The sequence below is a fragment of the Dama dama genome, chromosome 24, assembly GCF_033118175.1.
Source record: "Dama dama isolate Ldn47 chromosome 24, ASM3311817v1, whole genome shotgun sequence".
In the NCBI taxonomy this organism is placed as follows: domain Eukaryota; kingdom Metazoa; phylum Chordata; class Mammalia; order Artiodactyla; family Cervidae; genus Dama; species Dama dama.
In genome coordinates, this window is record NC_083704.1 from 10,380,434 (window position 1) to 10,401,668 (window position 21,235).

General features: G+C 40.8%; 1 protein-coding gene across 6 annotated transcripts in view; it reads left to right on the plus strand.

The window, feature by feature from the left end:
- The window catches only part of RBMS3 (RNA binding motif single stranded interacting protein 3), a 780,234-nt gene that overhangs the window by 623,884 nt on the left and 135,115 nt on the right, over positions 1-21,235 (plus strand). For all 6 annotated transcript variants that reach the window (XM_061127661.1, XM_061127659.1, XM_061127657.1 and 3 more), the window contains exon 8: positions 17,287-17,333. In XM_061127661.1, coding sequence (XP_060983644.1) covers positions 17,287-17,333 — 47 coding nt within the window. The remainder of the gene's footprint in view (positions 1-17,286; positions 17,334-21,235) is intronic.

Here is a 21,235-nt window from a genome sequence, read left to right on the forward strand (position 1 = left end):
TAACTATTCATTTGATTGACTGACTATTTTCAGGGTAAGTAGCTGAGCAATTGATATGTACGCATTTAAACCCCCCATTTCTTCCAAAAGTTGAAAAGTTCTACCTTGTCACCTGTCCAGTGGATGCATCCATGTCCTTGGGTGCTGAGTGGCTCAGAGAGAATAAAGCTGAGAGAAGGAACTCAAGCTTTGGAGTGTTATTTAACAAATTTTCAGTCCTTCTGTAGTGTACTCCATTTAAAATAACAATTCTTCCTAAATTTTTAGGAATCATGTGTGTTAACATCTGTGATATGCTCAAAATTGTTTGTGTTTGATCATTAATTTACCAGGCATGCTACTTGAATGACTAACAGGCCAAGCTCTGGCCCTCTCAAGCCGAGCGACAGTCTCTGTTGCCTCATCAGTAGGAGGAGAATGGTTAGCAGCACACCCGTGGTGAATGGGAGGATTAAATGAGGTGTTGAAGGTACAGTTGTGGGCACGGTGTCTGGAAGCATGTACTTACTCAAGGATTAGCTCCTATTACAACTACCATAATGTCATCACACACACAACTCAGGGCTGTTTAACTGGAAAGCCAGCCTCACTATGCATTTCACATGACTTGACTGTCAATCCTCGATTTCTAGTTTTATGCTACATCTCTTTAGTTTCCAAATATTATTGTTAATGATGTAACATGTTTGAAAGAAAATCTACTGTTCCTATCACTTTCCAGCTGAATTTTTGACTTAAAAATATATCCTAAAACAAGTAGAAATTAATTTTACTTTGACCAATATTGTTAATGTTTCATAAGATCATATTCACAATCATTATTTGCATTCAAGAATTATTTAGCACTGAAGTGTTACGTGGTTTTCAGATTTCTAGCCGATTTTCTCTTGAAGGCCATGTAATCAAAAAAGCCAAGAGCTGGCAAGGGGAGGGGACTTGGATGGAGAAGATGAAAGAAAAATGCAAAAGTAAAAGAAAAGCATGAAGCCTTGCTAGATACCAAGAAGATTGAGCTACTCTTGAGAATTGATGGATTATATGGTTGGTGTTTTTAAAGGGAAAGAGGATAAATTATTAACTGACCTATTCTGCCAAATAATGGCAATTATGAATGTGTTTATGCAACATCTGTAGTTATGAAGAGTACATGCTCAAGTACTTTCCAGTATCTTTCAAAACTATTATCTTCAAAAGAAGCAGCATTCTGATAACACAGATGGTGACTTTCTGGACTTAACAAAGATTTAGGGGACTTCCCTGGTAGTCTAGTGGCTAAACCTTCAAGCTCCCAATTCAGGGGGCCCAGGTTTGATCCCTGGGAACTAGATCCCATATGTCACAGCTAAGACCCAGTGCAGCCAAATAAATAAATATTGAATTTGAAAAAACAAAGAAATAGGAAGCAGGAATTTTCTTGCATATTTTATAGGCTTCATAGTGCTAAATGTAAATAATCTTTAGGTTTCTACACCCTAATCTATTTCAAGTGTGAGGTTACCAAATTCTTCAGTGTAAGGGATTTTTAGACTCCTTATAAGTAGTGGTGTTAACTTACAAAATTTCCTTTTGTTTAGTGAAACACTCAGACTCATGAAATAATCAATGAAGAAAGACGCAATTTGTGGGCTCCAAATGTGTATATTTATCCCACTTACTAAAACTTATTTGCTACCCAGCATCAGTATTCCCAGTGCTTTCATGGTCATTTTTTTAAAAAAATATTTATTTTGTCTATTTGGTTGCACCGGGTCTTAGCCACAGCATGTGTGATCATTGATCTTCATTGCAGCATGCGGGAATCTTGAATTGTGACATGTGAACTTTTCGCTGCAGCGTGTGGCATCTAATTCCCTGAACAGGGGTCAAACCCAGACTGCCTGCACTGGGAGCACTGAATCTAAATAACTGGACCACCAGAGAAGTCCCCTTTGTTAGTCATTTGAATATGTGCAGAACAGCAAAAAGTTTGAGTCACCAAATACACACCCCCAGCTGAGGTTGAACACGTGATACTTTGCCTCCTTGTTTCAGTTCTTATTATATTAAATACTGTCCTTATTTAGGGCTACATTTTTTTTAACTTTTAAGTTTGTATTGGGGTACAGCCAGTTAACAACGTTGTGATAGTTTCAGGTGGGCAGCAGAAGGTCTCAGCCATACATATACATGTATCATTTCTCCCCTGAACTGCCCTCCCATCCAGGCTACCAAAGAACATTGAGTGGAGTTCCATGTGCTACGCAGTATGTCCTTGTTGGTTATCCATTTTTAATATAGCAGTGTGTATATATTCATTCCACACTCCCTAACTACCCCTTCGCTCCCCCATCCTTCCCCCAAAATCACAAGTTTGTTCTCTAAGTCTCTGAGTCTGCTTCTGTTTAGTAAGCTCGTTTGTATATGTTTTATTAGATCCCACGTATAAGGGATGTCATATGATATTTCTCCCTCTCGGACTTGCTTCACTTGGTATGGTAACCCCTAAGTCCATCCACGTTGCTGCAAATGGCATTATTTCATTCTTTTAATGACCGAGTAGTCTTCCATTGTATACACGGACCACATCTTCGTTATCCATTGCTCTGTCAATGGACATTGAGGCTGCTTCTGTGTCTTGGCTAATGTTAACAGCACTGCAGGGAACCCTGGGGTACACGTATCCTTTCAGATCATGCTTTTCTCTCGATGTATACTCAGAAGTGAGATTGCAGCGTCATAGAGTAGCTCTATTTTTAGTTTTTTAAGGAAACTTCACACTGTTTTCCATAGTGGCTGTACCAGTTAACATTCCCACCCACAATGCAGAAGGCTTCCCTTCTCCCCACACCCTCTCTAGCATTTGTTGTTTGGGGGCTTTTTGATGATAGCCATTCTGACTGGTATGAAGTAATATGTCATTATAGTTTTGATGTGCATTCCTCTAATAATTAGAAATGTTGATCTTTTCATGTGTCTCTTTGCCATCTGTATGTCTTCTATGGAGAAATGTTTATTCAGGTCTTCTCCCCAATTTTTGAGTGTGTTGTTTTGATGCTGTTGAGCATCATGAACTGTTTGTAAATTTTGGAGACTAATATTTGTCTATCATTTTATTGGCAAATATTTTCTCCCAATCTATTGATTGTCTTTTTATTTATTGTTTCTTTTGCACTACTTTTAAATTTGTTTATTGTGAGGCTAATTAAGTTACAATATTGTGGTGGTTTTTGCCATACACTGATGTGAATCAGCCACAGGTGCACTCGTGCTCCCATCCTGAACCCCCTCCCACTTCCCTCGCCATCCCATCCCTCAGGGCTGTCCCAGTGCACTGGCTTTGAGTGCCCTGTTTCATGCATTGAACTTGGACTGGCCATCTATTTCACATACAGTAATATACATGTTTGAGTCCTCCCATTTGTTTATTTTTGTTTTTGTTTCCATTATTCTGGCTGATGGGTCAAAAAAGATATTGCTGCAATTTATGTCATAGAGTGTTCTACCTTTGTTTTCCTCTAAGATTTTTATAGTGTTCAATCTCACATTTAGGCCTTTAATCCATTTTGAGCTTAATTTTGTATATGGTGTAAAGAATGGTCTAATTTCATTTTTTACATGGAGCTGTCCAGTATTCCCAGCACCATTTGTTGAAGAGACTGTCTTCCCAGCATAGTGTAATCTTGCCTGGTTTATCGTAATTTAATTAATGATAGGTGCGTGGGTTTATTTCTGAGTTTCTATCCTGTGTCACTGATCTGTATTTCAATTTTTGTTCAAGTACAATACTTTTTTGATGACTGTAGCTTTGTAGTATAGTCTGAAGTCAAGGAGCCTGATTCCTCCAGCTCTGCTTTGCTTTCTCAAGGTTGTTTTGACTATCTGGAGGTTTTGTGTCTCCATACAGATTTTAAGGTTTTTGTTTTAGTTCTGTGAAAAAAACATGGCATTAGTAATTTGATAGAGATTGTATTGAATCTGTACTTTGCATTGAGTAGTATAGTCATTTTGACAATATTGATTGTTCCAATCCACAAACATGGTATATCTTTTCAACTGTTTCTGTCTTCTTTGATTTCTTTCATCAGTGTCCTTACAGTTTTCACAGTACAAGTTTTTGTCTCCTTTGGTAGGTTTATTCTGTGATGGTAAGTGGAATTGTTCCTTGAATTTCTTTTTCTGATCTTTCATTGTTAGTGTATAGAATTGCAACAGATTTCTTTGTATTAGTTTTGTAACCTGCAACTTTATCAAACTCAATGATGAGCTCTAGAAGTCTTCTGGTAGTATCTTTAGGATCTTCTGTGTATAGTATTATGTCATCTGCAAACAGTAACACTTCTTTTTCAGTTTAGATTCCCTTTACTTCTTTTTTTCTCTGGTTGTCATAGCTAGGACTTCCAAAACTATGTTGAATTAAAGTGGTGAGAGTGGACATCCTTGTCTTGTTCCTGATCTTAGAGGAAATGCTTTCAGCTTTTCACCATTGAGCATGGTATTAGCTGTAAGTTTGTCGTGTATGTCCTTTATTAAGTTGAGGTAAGTTTTCTCTATGCTAGGGCTACATTTTTGCTTGTTCATGCTTTTTATTGGTGTTTTCCATTTTCAAAGTGGCCCTAAATTGTAGTTTTGAAGTGCTGTCTGGTGTTTCTAAGGGAAAGAAATCCATAATGTGCCTTATGGAGAAAATATGGAAAAATGAAGACAGGCTTCATTGAGGCATTACTTAGAGTGCTGTTGCCCATGAGCTCAATGTTAATGAATAAGCAATATATATTAAATATGGTGTCTTTAGACAGATATAAAACAAGGTTTTTTTATTGATTAGTTGGTGAAAATGTTGTGACCAGACCTAACCCTCTATTTCCTCTAAGAGCAGTGACTCAGCATTCACTAATTCAGTGTTCATGGTGACTTCATAGAATATAATTACTTCAAATAACAAGAATGCATTCTATCTTGTTTTATGTTCACTGTCCTTAAGTGGGATCCAGTCTCTTGGTTAAGTTTTTGTTTCTCCCATTCAGGTAACAAGAAATTTGCTTGGATATGAAAATTAACTGCTACCAGTGTATGAGTCAGCTGTCTTTATTTGAAGAGTTGTGTTACAGTCTATCATCAGTTTTTATGGATTTAAAGACATTGGTTCTTATCCTACTCAACAAATATGTATAAAACTTTCTAAGGAATTTGGGGAAAGTTCCAATCCTATGTTCATTAATTTATTGAGTCTATGAGTGACTAGTAGACTTGGAATTATTTCATAAAGATCCTTAATCCTTTGACCCATTCTTGCTATCTTCCTTAGCAAGAAAAATCTGATACATTGAATTATTTATACTATCATTTGTATCATTATTTTCTACTCACCTGTTTGCATATGATAAGAAGGGCATGTTGTTCTGTAGGAACCAAATCCAGTCACATTCATATGGCCAATGTTGATGCTGAAGGGCACATAGATGTCTGTGGAAGTAGCAGCAAACATGCTCCATAAAATCTGGAGAAAAGAGGCAATCCTTCTAGTCACCACTCATAGGGAACCCTCACAACAGAACATTTTGTTGAGTGTCTTGAGAGCGTTTGGTTGTCCCTAGGTATCACCAATGTTACTATAAAGCATGTGCCTGGAGACATTCCTAGCAGTGAGGAAGACAAGGCAGAACTCACATATGTGGCCCCATGGCCTTTAGTTGGATCTTTTATGACCAGTGCATCCTGCTTAGACTATTTGATCAGTCACCAGTCCTTCATATTAACTCACTATTGATCAGAGAAGTATTGATGCATCTTTTGTTACCTGAATGTTATTGACCAGAGATGTTTCAGTGTTTACTTACATAACATCACTGGCCACAGGTGTTACTTTCTTCAAAAATTCCCTGGTCAGTGATGTGTTAAGTCTAAGAAGACCCTGACAACAGGCCCAGGATTTCACCATTTCTGTTAGCTTTCAAGCCATATTGACTGAAATTTTATTTTGCAATACTGAACATCAGAAAATTTGTTTCAGAGATATTGAATTAAAGTCCTGCCCCGTTGAGCTATTAGAAGTAATATTGAAGAGAAACTGAAGTACAGTTACCTATGAAATAGTATATCTAAAGAATTACTTGAAAAACTTAGTAGTAAATTCAGGTTATATTCAGCTGTATTCTATGAAAGTAGAAACATCATATATATAATTGACTACTGTTTCCATTGGCTGTATCACAGTGCATGACAGCTACTTGTCCAAATCTTTTTTTTAATGAGACCTTGGGGGAATAGTTAAGATGTATCTATCAACATACCTAGGTTCTGCAAATAGTCCTTTTAACTTTGAAGTAAAGAGAATTTTTATATATATGATCTTGAAAAGAGAAATTGTCTCTTAGGCGACATGACAGCTCTTGGAGTTAAGTGTAATAATCAGCCGACCAGATGTAGTTCTTTTCATTTCATGTGTTTTGCCTGTAATTTGGAGAGCAGACTCAAGGTGAACGACCCTTCTAATCTCAAAAGAATTCTTCCCATTGGCACATGAACTTGAATTCTCAGTCACTCAGCATGAAAGCTTTCTTAGTTAAATGTCCTTATTTTAAAACTGCCGGATCTAATATTTACTAACCTATGATCACTGAAGGTAAAAGGCAAGTCTTGTAAATTCCTGTGATAGTGTAAGTTTGGATAAAATATGATTGATGATGAGCTCTAGTCCTCCGCCTTCTCTTTACTCCCAAGCAAGAGGCTAGAAAAACTCACTCATGTTCTTGGGGAGGAGGAATCAGGAGGGGCTCAAGGCTGAGAAGATCACATCAAGCATTTACAAGGAGAAAGGCTGATGGTTGATCACCATGTCGCCTGTGGACCCTCAGTGCAGTCCCCGTGGATCAGGGCAACTATGTGAGGTACCAGCCAACTGGGGGACTTTTGAATGGTTGGCGCTGTCTTGGCAGCCCACCAGTCACAAGATGCAGATTGGTCCCCGTCAATATTTTTTTAATTTATTTATTTTACTTTTGGCTGTGCTGGGCCTTCATTGCTGTGCAGGCTTTGTCTAGTGTGGAGAGCAGGATCTACTCTCTAGTTGCAGTTCATAGGCTTCTAATTACTGTGGCTTCTCTTGTTGCAGATATGGGCTTTAGGGCTTGTGGGTTCAGTAGTTGTGAAGCATGGGCCTAGTTGCCCTGCAGCATGTGGAATCTTCCCAGACCAGGGATCGAACCCATGCCCAATGCTTTGGCAGGCAGATTCTTAGCCACTGGACCACCAGGGAAGTCCCCTATCAATATGTAAGCGGAAGCTTACAATTTCCATATGACATCAAACCTTATCTGGGATCTGGAAGGATACAGATCATTTAGCTAGATACCCGAGACTTTCACCTATCTAGCTACACCGGCTCACCCTGGAAGTAACCTCAACATCTTATATTTTTTACCTGATTTACCTGTGTGGGGTTTAATAGTATGGACACTGCAACCCTGACTGTAAAACAACAATCAATTAAAGACAAAATACTATTTTAAATACCACTAAAAAAGAGGAGAAACTTGCCAAACTCTCGAATGCCATCAAGTATCCTGTTAGCCTCGATTTCACAGACGTTAAAAAGTAAAGCAAAACTATGTCTTGGAATCTACGAAGATCAGTCATTTAGACTGAGGTGAAAACAGAAGCACCTACATAAAATATGGCAATGTTCTCTTGTCTCTTTTATGATTATCAATCAAGGCTTCATTTAACTTTGGTTTTAATGACAGACTCAGACTAGAACTTGGTCTCTTTTCCCCAGACTTTGAGATCTTTAGCTGCATGATACCATGCAGGTGGTGCTAGTGGTAAAGAAGCTGCCTCCCAATGCAGGAGACATTAGAGACGCAGGTTTGATCCCTGGGTCAAGAAGATCCCGTGGAGGAGGACATGGCAACCCACTCCAGTGTTCTTGCCTGGAGAATCCCATGGACAGAGGAGTCGGGCAGGCTATAGGGGTCGCAAAGAGTCAGAAAGGACAGAAGCGACATAGGGTGCACCCACGCACATAATGCCAGGATACCTTTTATTCTGCTTCCCTCTGAACAATGCTTTTTTTGTGTGTGCAGTCATAGATTTTTGCAGTCTTAATTCTGTCTGCATCTTTTTTATCTTGTCCTTTTCTATTGCTGGATAGGGGATAACATCTCTGTCTGATATGAATGTTATAGCAAAAGCTGAAAAGAGGAAATATCATGATGGCAAAGTGCATAAGCAGCAGCATAACTCCCCTTGATGGTCTTTTCTCGAACACAAGGAGGCAAATCTTCTCTATTCTCTGTGTATTTTTTGCTATTTTCTTTCTAAGTGATACATCTCCTGCATTTCGTTTAATTGATTCCTGACAAACCTCTGGGGATTTCAAGATGACTTTTAACAGTCTTCTATTCTTTGCTTTCAGGGTCAGGCACCTGGGTAAGGAGGGGCCTCAAGTTCTTCTTGGATTCCTGCTGATATTATGGTTCAAGTGTACTAGCTACCCTGTTGCATCAGGAAGCTCTCTCAGTGACCCCAGTAATCACTTTGCTTCTCCCTATCTCTGCTAATCAAAAATTAAAGGCTGAGATACTGTCTTTAGAAGTTCGATTGAGTTCACTTTAATTTTTTTTAAGGAAATCTTACTGGCAAAATAAAAATTCAAAGTACCGCAGTTCCATTTTCAGATACAAATTTGGGACTTCTCTAGCATTCCAGTGGTTGGAGGTCTGCACTTCTGCTGCAGGGGGCACAAGTTCGATCCCTGGTAGGGCAACAAGATACCGGATGTGGTGTGGCACAGCAAAAAAAAAAAAAAAGAGCAAGACCCAAATATAAATTTAACTGAAGTCCAAATTCAAAATTTTCAAGTCATATGTTCATCCACTAATTCATTGAACAAACATCTGATGAGTCTGTTATGTTCCGATAACTGGCTTGGGAAGAGGAGATATCAAGATGGAGTCAGCCAGGAGCCCATTTAGGAGAGGCACACAGGCGGCACGTGTGGTCAGATTCACTCCTGTCCTGCATCACGGGGGCAGAACAAAGGCAGGGGTTAAGGCTCCATGGAGGCAAGTGGCTTCTAGAGGCCACGACATTTAGTCTGAGGCTGGAGAAGGGAATTTCACATTCCCTCAGTGCTCCACAGTTTCCAGCTAACACCTGAAGCCACAAAGGCCCAGAGGTCACACTACAGGACAGGGTGAGTGTCTGTCTGAGTTGGTCAAGGGTGGGGTCTGGAATCGCACAGGAAAGTGGCCGGGGTCAGAGGTACACACACATTTGATCATGAAGGGCTCTGTAAGCCGTGCTTTATCCCTTCAGTGACACCATGCTGGTTGGATCTGCCCGCTGTAAGAACAAATTTCACAGCACAGAGTTATGGCTGGTGGGTTGAAAGGAAGGTGGAAGCAGAGGCTGAAGAGAATACTTTCTATGAGAGGATAATAGTAAACACCCAAATAGGAAATGATAACTTTAGAAGATACTGACGATGCATGCACTTACTAATTAATCTTGGCAGTGATTGTCTGGAACTCAGTTTAGATACTTGATTTTGAGACCCAGATTTGGGGCTCCACTGATAAACAGTAGCTGGGATCAGAAGGTGAATGTCATCACGACACAGAAGGAGAGAGAAGGAGGGAAGCCCTCGTCCTGAGCGCTGACATCTCAAAGGCAGATGGAGCGAGTAACACCAAAGAAGAAAAAGCGCTCTGAGTGATCTGAAGGAAATGAGGGGAGAGGCTCAGAGTGCTTTGAGGGTTCAGGGACTATGAAAATTAGAGTGTGTTGTGAGCCAGTTCACAGGTTTGTTGGCCTCTTTTATGAGACGGTTTCTAGGATTTCTGTCCCATCCAGGACCATGCAATGCTGGCCCCCTTCTGTAGGTTGGGACATTTTCCTGTCTCCCATCTCATTGGTTCCTCACCTTCTCTTTAGAGGGATTTCCCTGGTGACTCAGTAAAGAATCTGCCTGCAATGTGGGAAACCAGGGTTCGATCCCTGGTTTGGGAAGATCCCCTAGAGAAGGGAATGGCTACCAACTCCAGTATTTTTGCTTGGAGAATCCTGTGGACAGAAGAGCCTGGTGGGCTACTGTCCATGGGTTGCAAAGAGTCAGACACAACTGAAAGACTCACACATTCCCATATTTCTCTTTAGAAGAGGGACTGGCTGCTCACAGCCCAGGGAGCATCCCTTCAGCAGGTAAGAGCAGATACCTGCCTTACATGGTGAAAGGTTGTTGCTGAACCATAAGACGCCGGGATTCTTGGCCTCCGGAGGAGACGAATTCAATCTGGGGCCAGAGACGAGGCTGGATCGCTCAGAGCTTTTGTGTAATAAAGTTTTATTAAAGTATAAAGGAGATAGAGAAAGCTTCTGACATAGGCATCAGAAGGGGACAGAAAGAGTACCCACCTTCTAGTCTTCAGCTGTATGTTATATAGTCACTGACAGTCTGTTAATGAAAAGAAAGGAATGTCTTAAAACTCAGAATGGCACCAGACAATTTATCCCAGGCTATAAAATGATTGACTTGAATCTTGTAGAAGAGCAGATTACCAAACAAATAGTTTCATTTACATAGATTAGGGGAACAATATCTGAGTATAACATACCGGTTTGTCAAGTAGTTTGAGCCATTTGGCAGAACTTACAGAGTCTGGGGTAAATGCGTAGCACATTAACATAGCTTAAGACAAACATTTCCATAAGAAAAATGTATTGGTTAACTCAAAGTTTTGAGAATAGTTAGCTTCAGGTGAAACCAGGTGTCATGGCAACACAGCATTTTAAGAGAAACCTCCTTTTAAATTTGTATAGAGAAGGAAAAAATATATCTCTAATTTGTTTCCTCCTGCCACTTAAGAGAGATCAAAATGTCTGACACTTGCAGCCTATTTCCTCCATTTGGAGACCCCTGGCCTTCCTGCCTGTTACCCTCTCAATGGTTGACCGCCTCTTGCAAGAGACACAGACCACTCAGTGGCCATGTATCCATGGCAGAACTGCCCCCAGGAAAGCCCCGCCACTTGCCTCTTCATGCTCCTACATCCCCATTCAGCAAGAGCCCCTGACTTCAGTTTTGCCCTGAGCTTATTATTTCCTAGGATTACTGCCTCTCTTAACTGAAGGTGAAAAGCCCTTTCTTTGGCCAAAAGCTTGACTGGGTTTTGATCATTTTGCGGTTTTCTGGTGATTTTTATCAGTTGCTCTGAATGGCTTGGATATCCACACTTCAGGGATCACATATGACACCTTCACCTTCTCAGTCAGTTTGTGCTTTGGATTTATAAATTTTTACTAACTTCTACCACTAGAGTCACTGTACTATTAACCTTGTAGTTTCAGCCTTTATTCTTGATCCCTTGCCATTCTCAAGCTGGTAAAATATAAATATAACAAAGTTATATTACAGAGATATTACTTTGCCAACAAAGGTCCATCTAGTCAAAGCTATGGTTTTTCCAGTAGTCATGTATGGATGTGAGAGTTGGATGGTGAAGAAAGCTGAGCGCCGAAGAATTGATGCTTTTGAACTGTGGTGCTGGAGACGACTCTTGAGAGTCCCTGGACAGCAAGGAGATCCAACCAGTCCATCCTAAAGGAGATCAGTCCTGGGTGTTCATTGGTAGGACTGATGCTGAAGCTGAAACTCCAGTACTTTGACCACCTGATGCAAAGAGCTGACTCATTTGAAAAGACCCTGATGCTGAAAAAGATTGAAGGTGGGAGGAGAAGGGGACGACAGAGGATGAGATGGTTGGATGGCATCACTGACTCAGTGGACATGAGTTTGAGTAAACTCTGGGAGTTGGTGATGGACAGGGAGGCCTAGCTTGCTGCAGTCCATGGGGTCACAAAGAGTCAGACACGACTGAGCGACTGAACTGAACTGATAGTACAAAGGTTTCACTACAGAAGCCATACCTAAACATTTATAATGCATTATAATTTAAGTCATTTTCACATATCGTCTTTGCAACCCCATAGACTGTAGCCCACCAGGCTCCTCTGGCCATGGGATTCTCCAGGAGATCATTCCAACCCAGAGACTGAACCCACGCCTCTGCCTCAGCAGAAGAATTCTTTATCACTGAACCACCAGGGAACCCTCTGCTGTAAAGAAACCGCCTACCAATGTAGGAGACCTGGGTTCCATCCCTGGGTTGGGAAGATCCCCTGGAGGAGGGCGTGGCAACCCACTCCAGTATTCTTGCCTGGGAAAGTCAATGGACAGAGGAGCATGGTGGACTACAGTCTGTGGGGTTGCAAGAGTTGGACACGACTTAGTGTCTAAGCAACAAATATAATTTTTAAGTCAGAACATCAAAAGATTACTTTTAATCAAGAAAAACAAGGTGGCTCAATGTAAGGAATTTAGTGCTTCCCTCTGTATGTGGCATGCCATGCCATGCTTCAGATGTGTCCAACTCCTTGTGACCTCATAGTCTGAAGCCCGCCAGGCTTTTCTGTCCATGGACTTTTCCCAGCAAGAATACTGAAGCGGGTTGCCATGCCCTCCACCAGGGGATCTCTCTGACCCAGGAATCGAACTGGTGTCCCTGCATCTCCTACATTTCAGGCAGATTCTTTACTGCTGAGTCACTGCAGATGCCCCCTTCCTCTCTATGGGAAGATGAAAAATTCAGGGCTCGTTGAAATCACCCCTTTGACATGCACCTCAGCTGTCTATGGCCAGTATCCTGTGCTTTCCCATCCCGAGTCTCCTCAAGGCGTACATTTGTGGGTGGCTGCAGTGGCTGATGACTTGATGATGGGCATCCTGTTTCATCCTGAGTTCCCACAGGACTCACCAGGACTGCTGCAATGTGATGGCTTGATGGTTGCAAGATCTTTGTTTACTGATATGTCAGGCAACATTTTTTTTCATTGACATCTAACTGACTCCTGTAAACTACATTTTAAAGTTTCTATTTAGTTCTTACAGACTCTGTCTAGAAAGACTAGAAATAACCCTATTATGACTGAAATACTAAGACAAAACTCAGGTGCTACTGGAAAAATGACCCCCCCCCCAAAAAAAAAAAAAAAAAAAACTCCCTTTCTTTTTGAAGTAAATCATAAATCACTACAAATAATGTGAACTTAACATATGGAAAATATCTGTGAATTTATTAAAAATCCTTTTCAAAAGAGAACGAGAGAATTAAACATCACTTTTCTACTTACGTGGTGTGACATTTTCGTTTTGTTCCAAGTTATTTTACCTTTTTTGTGACTCTGGAGTTTGTAAACATGCCATAAAATTTGGTAATTACATAATGACAATTTCATGGTCCTAGTTCAGTATAAAGGTGGCTAGACAGAGCAGCAAATCAATTTTCTTTTTTACCTTGTGCAAAGGAAGAAAGGAAATGGAATGCAAAATCCGTATTAAGACCATGTCAGAATTGTGATTCAACAATCTGTTACACATGAAATGAAAACCAGGTGCGGCCCGGGTTGGTTACTGTGCTGTGGTGTTCAGCCAGCGGGTTATGCTCCAACGCCCTTTTGCTTAACCCATGTCTTACCTTGTAACCCAGTGTTCCAAATGCTGAGCTCTGGTGGTGTCCTTTTGCCAAAGATCCTCAGAGGCAGGACTGACACCAGACAAAATTATGAAGTAGATGAAACTTGGGTTCATCCGTGCCTTAGTTTCTCTCTACCTCCCTGTCCCCCAGTGTCTACCCTAGTCACCCATCGCTCGGGAGTTTTCCTCTGTTTTCTGGGAAAACAGTTTCTTGTTGTCCAGTCTCTCATTTTAAGCAACATTTATTTATTTATTTGACGACCTCAGGTATTAGGTGTCTGTAGTGTGAGAAATCTTCCCTGTATCAAGCGGGCTCAGTAGTGGGGGCTTGAGGACCTAGTTGCTCCACAGCACGTGGGGTCCTAGACTGAGCCTGTGCGCCATGCATTGCAAGGCTTCTTCACCACTGGACCATCAGGGATGTCTCCCAGCCCTCTTTGTATCATTTTTCTACCAATAGGAGCCAAGCAATCAAGACCTTCCTCCTTTCCTTCCAAATCTTACTTTTGACTGTTCTCACCAATGTTCTACTCCAAGTGGACTATCTGCCTTGCCCTTTTTATTCACAAGACTTTTTCCATGATAACCCTTCTGCCTGAGCTGGCCTCCACCTCTTATCTCCATCTATGGAAATCCTAAGCATCTTCACGTTTCCACTGAACTCTACCTCCTGCAGGTGCCTTCCTGGAGCACCCCGGCCTGTCCACTCACCACTTTATCCATACTCTCACAGGATGCTTACCATGTGTTGCCTTGTGTTATAATAATATTTACATGTGTGTCTAGTGTCTAGGCACTGTGCAAGGCACTTCACAAATGTAATGTCTCACATTTTACAACAATCGAATGACATAGGTGTTGCCATACCATATAACAGTTAAGGAAACTGAGGCTCAAATAAATGGAATAACTTGCCCAAGGTCCCAGTGCCAGAAAGCAACAGAGCTAAGACTTGAACCCAGGTCCAAAACATGTGTCCTTTCCACTAAATCATATGGCTTTCTATTTAATTCTTTCCATCTTCTAAAAGATGAATGGGGATTTAAGATGCAGGAAAAGGCCAATGTAAACTCTCTGATTATCAAATACTATCCAACAAAGGAATAGAATTTTGTGATAATTACCATGTTCTTCACTAGACCTGATTGGTTAACTATAATCCATGAGGAATTCAAGTCAAATGTGAAAGAAAAAAAAAAAAAATCCTTACTTAACATTGCCAAAACAAATATACATGGCATAAAAAGAGAATATTGATGACAATTTACAAGTCAAGAAAGGCTGGGGAGCATTGGTCTTTGAGCACTGCAGTTCAAGGAAAAGGAGTAACTTGGCTACCTACAAGTTTCCTGGGATTTAAACAATTTGGTCTGAAAATACAATGATCATCTAAATCTCCTATTAACTAACACTATCTTTGCTGCGTACACAGCCTGTTGTTTTTTTTTTTTTTTTTTTCATTCTGTCTTTTGTCTGACATCTTGGGTAAGGTACAGGAGAGACGCTTAGGGTTTCTAAGCAGGAAATCTCATCTCAGACGGATCATCTTGAGGACCCAGAACCATGGAGTCTAGCCTGGACAGGTCGCTTCTGGGGGATCTTCAGCCTCGGGCCAGCCTCCCACCCGTCACATGGTGGAAGCCCATCCAGGGGAGAATTTAGATTTAGAATCTATATGCTTTGACATCAGTATCTTTGCTTCCCCTAAGGTGGGAGAAATCTGTCTTCATATCTACTCTTTTATTCTCGTCCCATTTCCTGGGCCTCAGATTGTATTTCTTTAACCAGAGTTATCAGTAACCCTGTGTTCCCAGTACATCTCTGTCTCAGCTTTGTTTGCAAACTTCATTTCAATTATGTATGCTTCCTCTATGCCAATTCCATTTATAGATGGTCCTACATTTTTGTTCCACATACCAATCTTAACAATAAGTTTTAAAGTATTATCCAGGGAAGACAATGCATCTAAGCTCAATGTAGCAGGCCATCCTGGACTTCAGGCTCCATCTTAGAAAGTCTGAGAATTTTCATTTTGGGTATGTGTTAAATCTTAGGAATTCAATGAGCTGAATTAGGAAAACCACCTTCAACCACACTGGAAAAGAAACTCAAACACAAAAGCTCTTTTTTCTTTTAAGTTTTAATGGTTTTCCTAGCCCTTTACAAAAGTCTTCAAAGCTAGTTTATTTTTTTCTTACTTATTACTTTGAAATAATTACATATTCACAGGAAATTGTGAAAGAAATGAACAGGAGGTCCTGTTTACCCAACACTCATCTCACCCAATGGTTACATCTTATATAACAGTAGTGCATTATCAAGCCAGCTTCCCGTGTTAGCTCAGCTGAAGAATCCGCCTGCAATGCAGGAGACCCTGGTTTAATTCCTGGGTTGGGAAGATCCTCTAGAGAAGTGAACAGCTACCCACTCCAGTAATGTGTCCTAGAGAATTCTGTAGGTATAGTCTACAGTCTGTAGGACTGTATAGTCCATAGGGTCGCAAAGAGTCAGACACGACTGAGCGACTTTCACTTTTCACTTTCATCAAGCCAGGTGCTCGATGTTGGATTAACTTACTTTTAAGTTTCAAAAAAGGGGAAAAAAAATGTCCAGCCTAGATAGCCTAGTCAGCCTTCCGTTTCATCCTATCTGTCTCTGCCCACAAGCAATAACTAGGCTGACAGTCCCAGAAGACAAAGAGTGGTGCATCCACATGGCCACAGAGAGATGATCCATGGGGCTCATGCAGAATCCCAGTCTGTGTCACAGTGGGGCTATGGACAGGCACGCCCAGCAGAAGATTTGGGTTGCAATCTGATTCTGCCTCCAAACCTGTGACCTTGAACAAGTCACTTGACCCCTCCAGGCTTCCATGTCTGCATCCATCAAATGGAGAAAATATTTCTTCTGCCTATTCATAGAGTCCTTGTGGAGAAGGAAAAGGCTACCCACTCCAGGATTCTGGCCTGGAGAATTCCATGGACTGTATAGTCCTTGGGGTCGCAAAGAGTCAGACATGACTGAGCAACTTTTACTTCACTTGTCTTGATGAGATGTGATGGTGTGCATGAAGGGGAAATGTAGATGTCAGTCAGCTATCATCAAATTTATATTCCTTTCTGTAATGACTGTCAGTTACAGAAATGTCATTTTTCAGTGGCGGTGTTACCTTGGAAACAAAACAAAACTACCTCCTTGTTAGCCACAAGGCCAAGAGTTTCCATCACATGCAAATGACCTTCCCTTTCTACACATTCCAGCAAGGTGCTGGACAGCACCCTGTGATTCATTGCCTGCGTACCCTGAGGCGTGCAGTCTATTTTAAAATAAATATTTCTTAACACTTTCTTCTAAAAGGTCAAATGCATTTTAAGTAGCATTTATTTTAACTCTTACCCCAGGATTCATTATTACCTTTTTTTTTTTTTTTTCCATGCTGAGAGATATACAATGGGTGTTCTTGAAAAGAATGAGAAATTAAAAGGCTACCAGATTAGACAGTGCATGGTATATGAAGCAGAAATGAAGACCATCCAAAATGCATTGTTCTTTGGTTTGTCTGGATATATAATATAAATTCCCTAACTCATTGGTGGTTTCTGGTGTTCAGGTAGTAAAAATGCTAGTTTTGGCAGTAAGGGGGGAGAAATATATAGGAATAAGTAAGCTTAAATCGTAGAATGTAAAGATAAAAAGTCTGTGTGTGTACTGAATGCTTTCGACATTACCATAAAAACATTAAGGCCCATTTTCTCCCTTCTTCCCCCATTATACAGGCTGGCATGGCCCTGACCTATGACCCCACAGCTGCCATACAGAATGGGTAAGTAGATCACTTTTTCTATGTTTTAATTGCTAAGGTATCTCTGAACTCTGAAATCAGTACTGGAGAAAAATGTTCAAATCTTTCTTTTTGTTCTAAACAAAAATGTAAATCAGACCTTTCTCATCAGTGCATTTCTTTTCCTCCTGTGAGTGACTCTGATTTCAGTGGCGTCACCCATGCTTACAAAGCTTCTGTCCATATTCCATCTTCCTCCCCCTCTTTCACCTGAGAAAGAGCGGTGTGAAGTGAGGAGTACAGACTGGTCTGGGAGAAGTGTCTGTGTTTCTCTAGGGTTAGAGCATCGATCCTGCTAGGTTTCAATAATCGTGGCCTGTGCCCAGGCTCATTTCAACATTAATAAAGCTTCTATGCTTGCCTCTGGCTCGCAGAGGAAGGGTAACACATGGAATCAAGTTAGTAACACGGTGACTGTACTTTCATACTCCATTTTAATAAGCATTTGGAAGTTTTCAGACTCTTACTTAAAACAATTAATATAGCCTAAACTTTTCCTCTGAAAAAAATCAAACTTAAGCTACATAATCCAGCATCTTTAAAAGTCTGTCATTCTGAATATTCTTTGGTTGAAACTTTCTTCTTACTTTCCAATTCCTTTCCTTTACCTTGGCCATCCTGCAATGAACCAACAAACTGAAGAATAATTATTATTCTTATTTTCACAGTCTTTTATCTTACATTTCTCCAGGGCTTTCAGTTTTCTGTCTTTCAGTCTCTAAAGAATTAGTCAGAATGAAGTTCTCATTTAAGACCAACTTAGAGGATAGAAGGAATGTAACTCCATTTTATACTTGATCAGCTTAATGGGCCATTTATTCATTCACTCAGTGAACATCCAATAAGTCTTCCAAGCACAGTACTATGCACTGTAGGCTTTAAAAAAGCAATACATCTTTGTAAAACAAGGGCTCGAGAAACTCATGGTCGACCTTCCATGAAAGAGTCAACACAGTAAATGATAGTCTAGGGTAGAGATCTATTCCTTTGTCTCATGTTGATTAAAACTTCTCTAGGGGCAAAAAGTAATGATATCTCTCCATTTCTCCAGTAAGCCTTCTCGTATTTCCAACAAGGCACTCTAAACATGGTGGTCAGAAAGTAAAGACAAGAAGTAAAGATACAGAGAATAAAGCCCTCTAGAGTCATACTCTATAGCTGAGAAGATAACATAGTTTATTCAAAAGACACAGACTATGGCATTATATGCTCAGAGAGTGACAGAAGACAAGTGGATATTGTAAGGGAATGACATTTATTGAACACATACTATGTACCACGTAATTTATGCTTGTAATTTAATAGTACATGTTCTTGGAGTCTAATATATGTAAAAATACTTGTAGTTACAATCAGAAATGCATATGCACACTGGAAAATAGAAATAATTGAATTAATACACATGTTCATTAACTAAATTCATCAAGTATTTGTGTTTGCATATGTCTATATGTGTGTGTAAGTATATGAATCCATCTACCTGTCTGTACTATATATCCACACATCTGCTTATTATAAAGATCTTCTTGCCCAAGGTTCTAGGTCAATTATTAGAGATGCCCCAGTGTCCTAGGCCTGGGCTGGAACGAGAGAGTACTTTGCTTTAGTCAGTCATCTTTCCAATGCACAATTTAAAATCTGAATCTTTCCCCAAAGACCTAACTGTCCAGACTTTCATTGTGACTCATGACCAACCTGAAGAGAAAAAATTGGGGTTTCAACCTGTAATCTGAGCAGCCGCGGTCTGAACTTTGGTGGTGCCCTGTTAGGGGCCATGAGGACTGCCTGGTCCCCAGGGACTGTGTCTCCCTCCCAGGTCTCCATCTACACTGTACAGAGGTCAACCGCAGGTATATACGTCCACCTTCCGTCATCCTCCCTGTGATGTCTGTCTCTGTGCACTTTATATTAACAGTAGAACATTGTATTCTTTGAACTATTTCAACATTTGCAAAAGTGGTTCATCCCGTCCCACTGCCCACGTAGACTTTAACAACAATGAACATTTCCCTCAGGAAGCAAATTGCAGTTAAGATGCTCAGAATACCATCTTCTTGATTGTATGCACTCTCATCTGATAAAGAACTTTGTATCATCCAGCAGTCCCTGTCTTCAAGGTTGCCTTGTCCACTGAATATTCCTTTCAGCCTGTAAAAGTCAAGTCTCTCCCACCTACAAAGAGGGTAGAAGCAAAACAGCCCTTTTCTGAACTTCCCTGGTGGTTCAGTGGATAAGACTCCATGCTTCCAATGCAGGGGGTACAGGTTCAATCCCTGGTCAGGGAACAAAGATCCCACATGCCGTGTGGTGCAGTCAAAAAACCAAAACAATCTTTTTCTGCCCATAACTTGTAGTGACCACACTATTTTAGCTTTTTCTTTGCTGGTAAACAGTTTTAGTATTCTTTACACATTGTCTTCCTGTGTTGTCTCTAATTGGGCTTCCCCAGTGGCTCAGCGGTGAAGAATCTACCTGCAGTGCAGGAGCCGCAGGAGATGCGGGTTCGATCCCTGGGTCAGGAAGATCCCCTAGAGGAGGGCATGGCAACCCACTCCAGTGTTCTTGCCTGGAGAATCACAAGAGAATACCATGGACAGAGGAGCCTGGCAGGCTACCGTCCATAGGTCACAGAGTCGTATATGACTGGGGTGACATAGCATGTTGCCTCTAACTAAGCCTATTAAAGTGCAAATTTTGGTCTCAGACTTCACTGGAATTTTCCCTGCTGCTGTCTCCAGGGATCTCTAAAGTTGTTGGTTGTAACCGACACTCTCGTAGTTCTTTTATTGTTTGAAATCTTGCCTCATTTGACTTTGATGTTGTTGTTGTTACCATTTTTATCTTCTTGAAAGCTTCTTCTTTCTTAGATTTCATGACTCTATCCTTTGCCGGGCTTCCCATGTGGCGCTAGTGGTAAAGAGCCCACTTGCCAATGCAGGAGATGTAAGAGACGTGGGTTCGATCCCTGGGTCAGGAAGATCCCCTGGAGGAGGGCATGGCAACCCACTCCAGTGTGCTTGCCTGGAGACTCACAAGAACAGAGGTACGGGCATAGGGTTGCAAAGAGTCAGACGTGACTGAGCGACTTACGCAAACACATACATATCCTTTGCTGATCCTCCTTGCCTCCCCTTGCATTGCTTACCTGGTGTCTGTGGATTCCTCTTCTTTTGCCCACGTTTACTCATCTTTCTCAGGATTTAGCCCTTTCTCACACTGTTTCTCATCCACTCCTCCTTCTTTTGGGAACTGAAGACTCCCAAGTTCATACTTCAAATTTATAACTAGACGCAGGGAACCATCACCTGTGTGTCTCATTGCACTCCTGGATGTCCTGACCCCAACTGAGGGCTTTGTCTTCATCTGTCCTTCATAATAAAACTGAAGAAATGAAGAGCATCAAGTTACTCCCTACCGTTTTTACAAAGTTCACTCTAAAGCCATTTATGTCATAATTCCAGTTCTCTGGGCCTTCTCTCCTACAACATTCCTAATGATAAAATTGGTCATTAAGACTTCTTCTATCTCTCTTTGAACTACATCTTCAAACCAGCTGTCTCACTGCCACTGGTCGAGTTCATTCAATCACCATTCCCTAACTGTACTAAGCTTTTATCTGTCTCTGATATAACTGAGCACCAAACCATTTTCACATGGCTTTCTGAATATTTTTTTAAAGCGAGAAGTAATAAGTAATCATCTACCTGCCTGGATTAAAGTATTAAGTGGACTTTATTAAATGCAGAACAAAACTCAAACTTTCCAGAGTGGCACCAGAAGAATTTCATGATTTGGTTCCTGCAACTGAATTGAACCTTTTTTGATTCTCAGAGCATCTCATGTTATGTTAACCCATGTGTCTTGTTGCTCATGAAGTTCTCTCT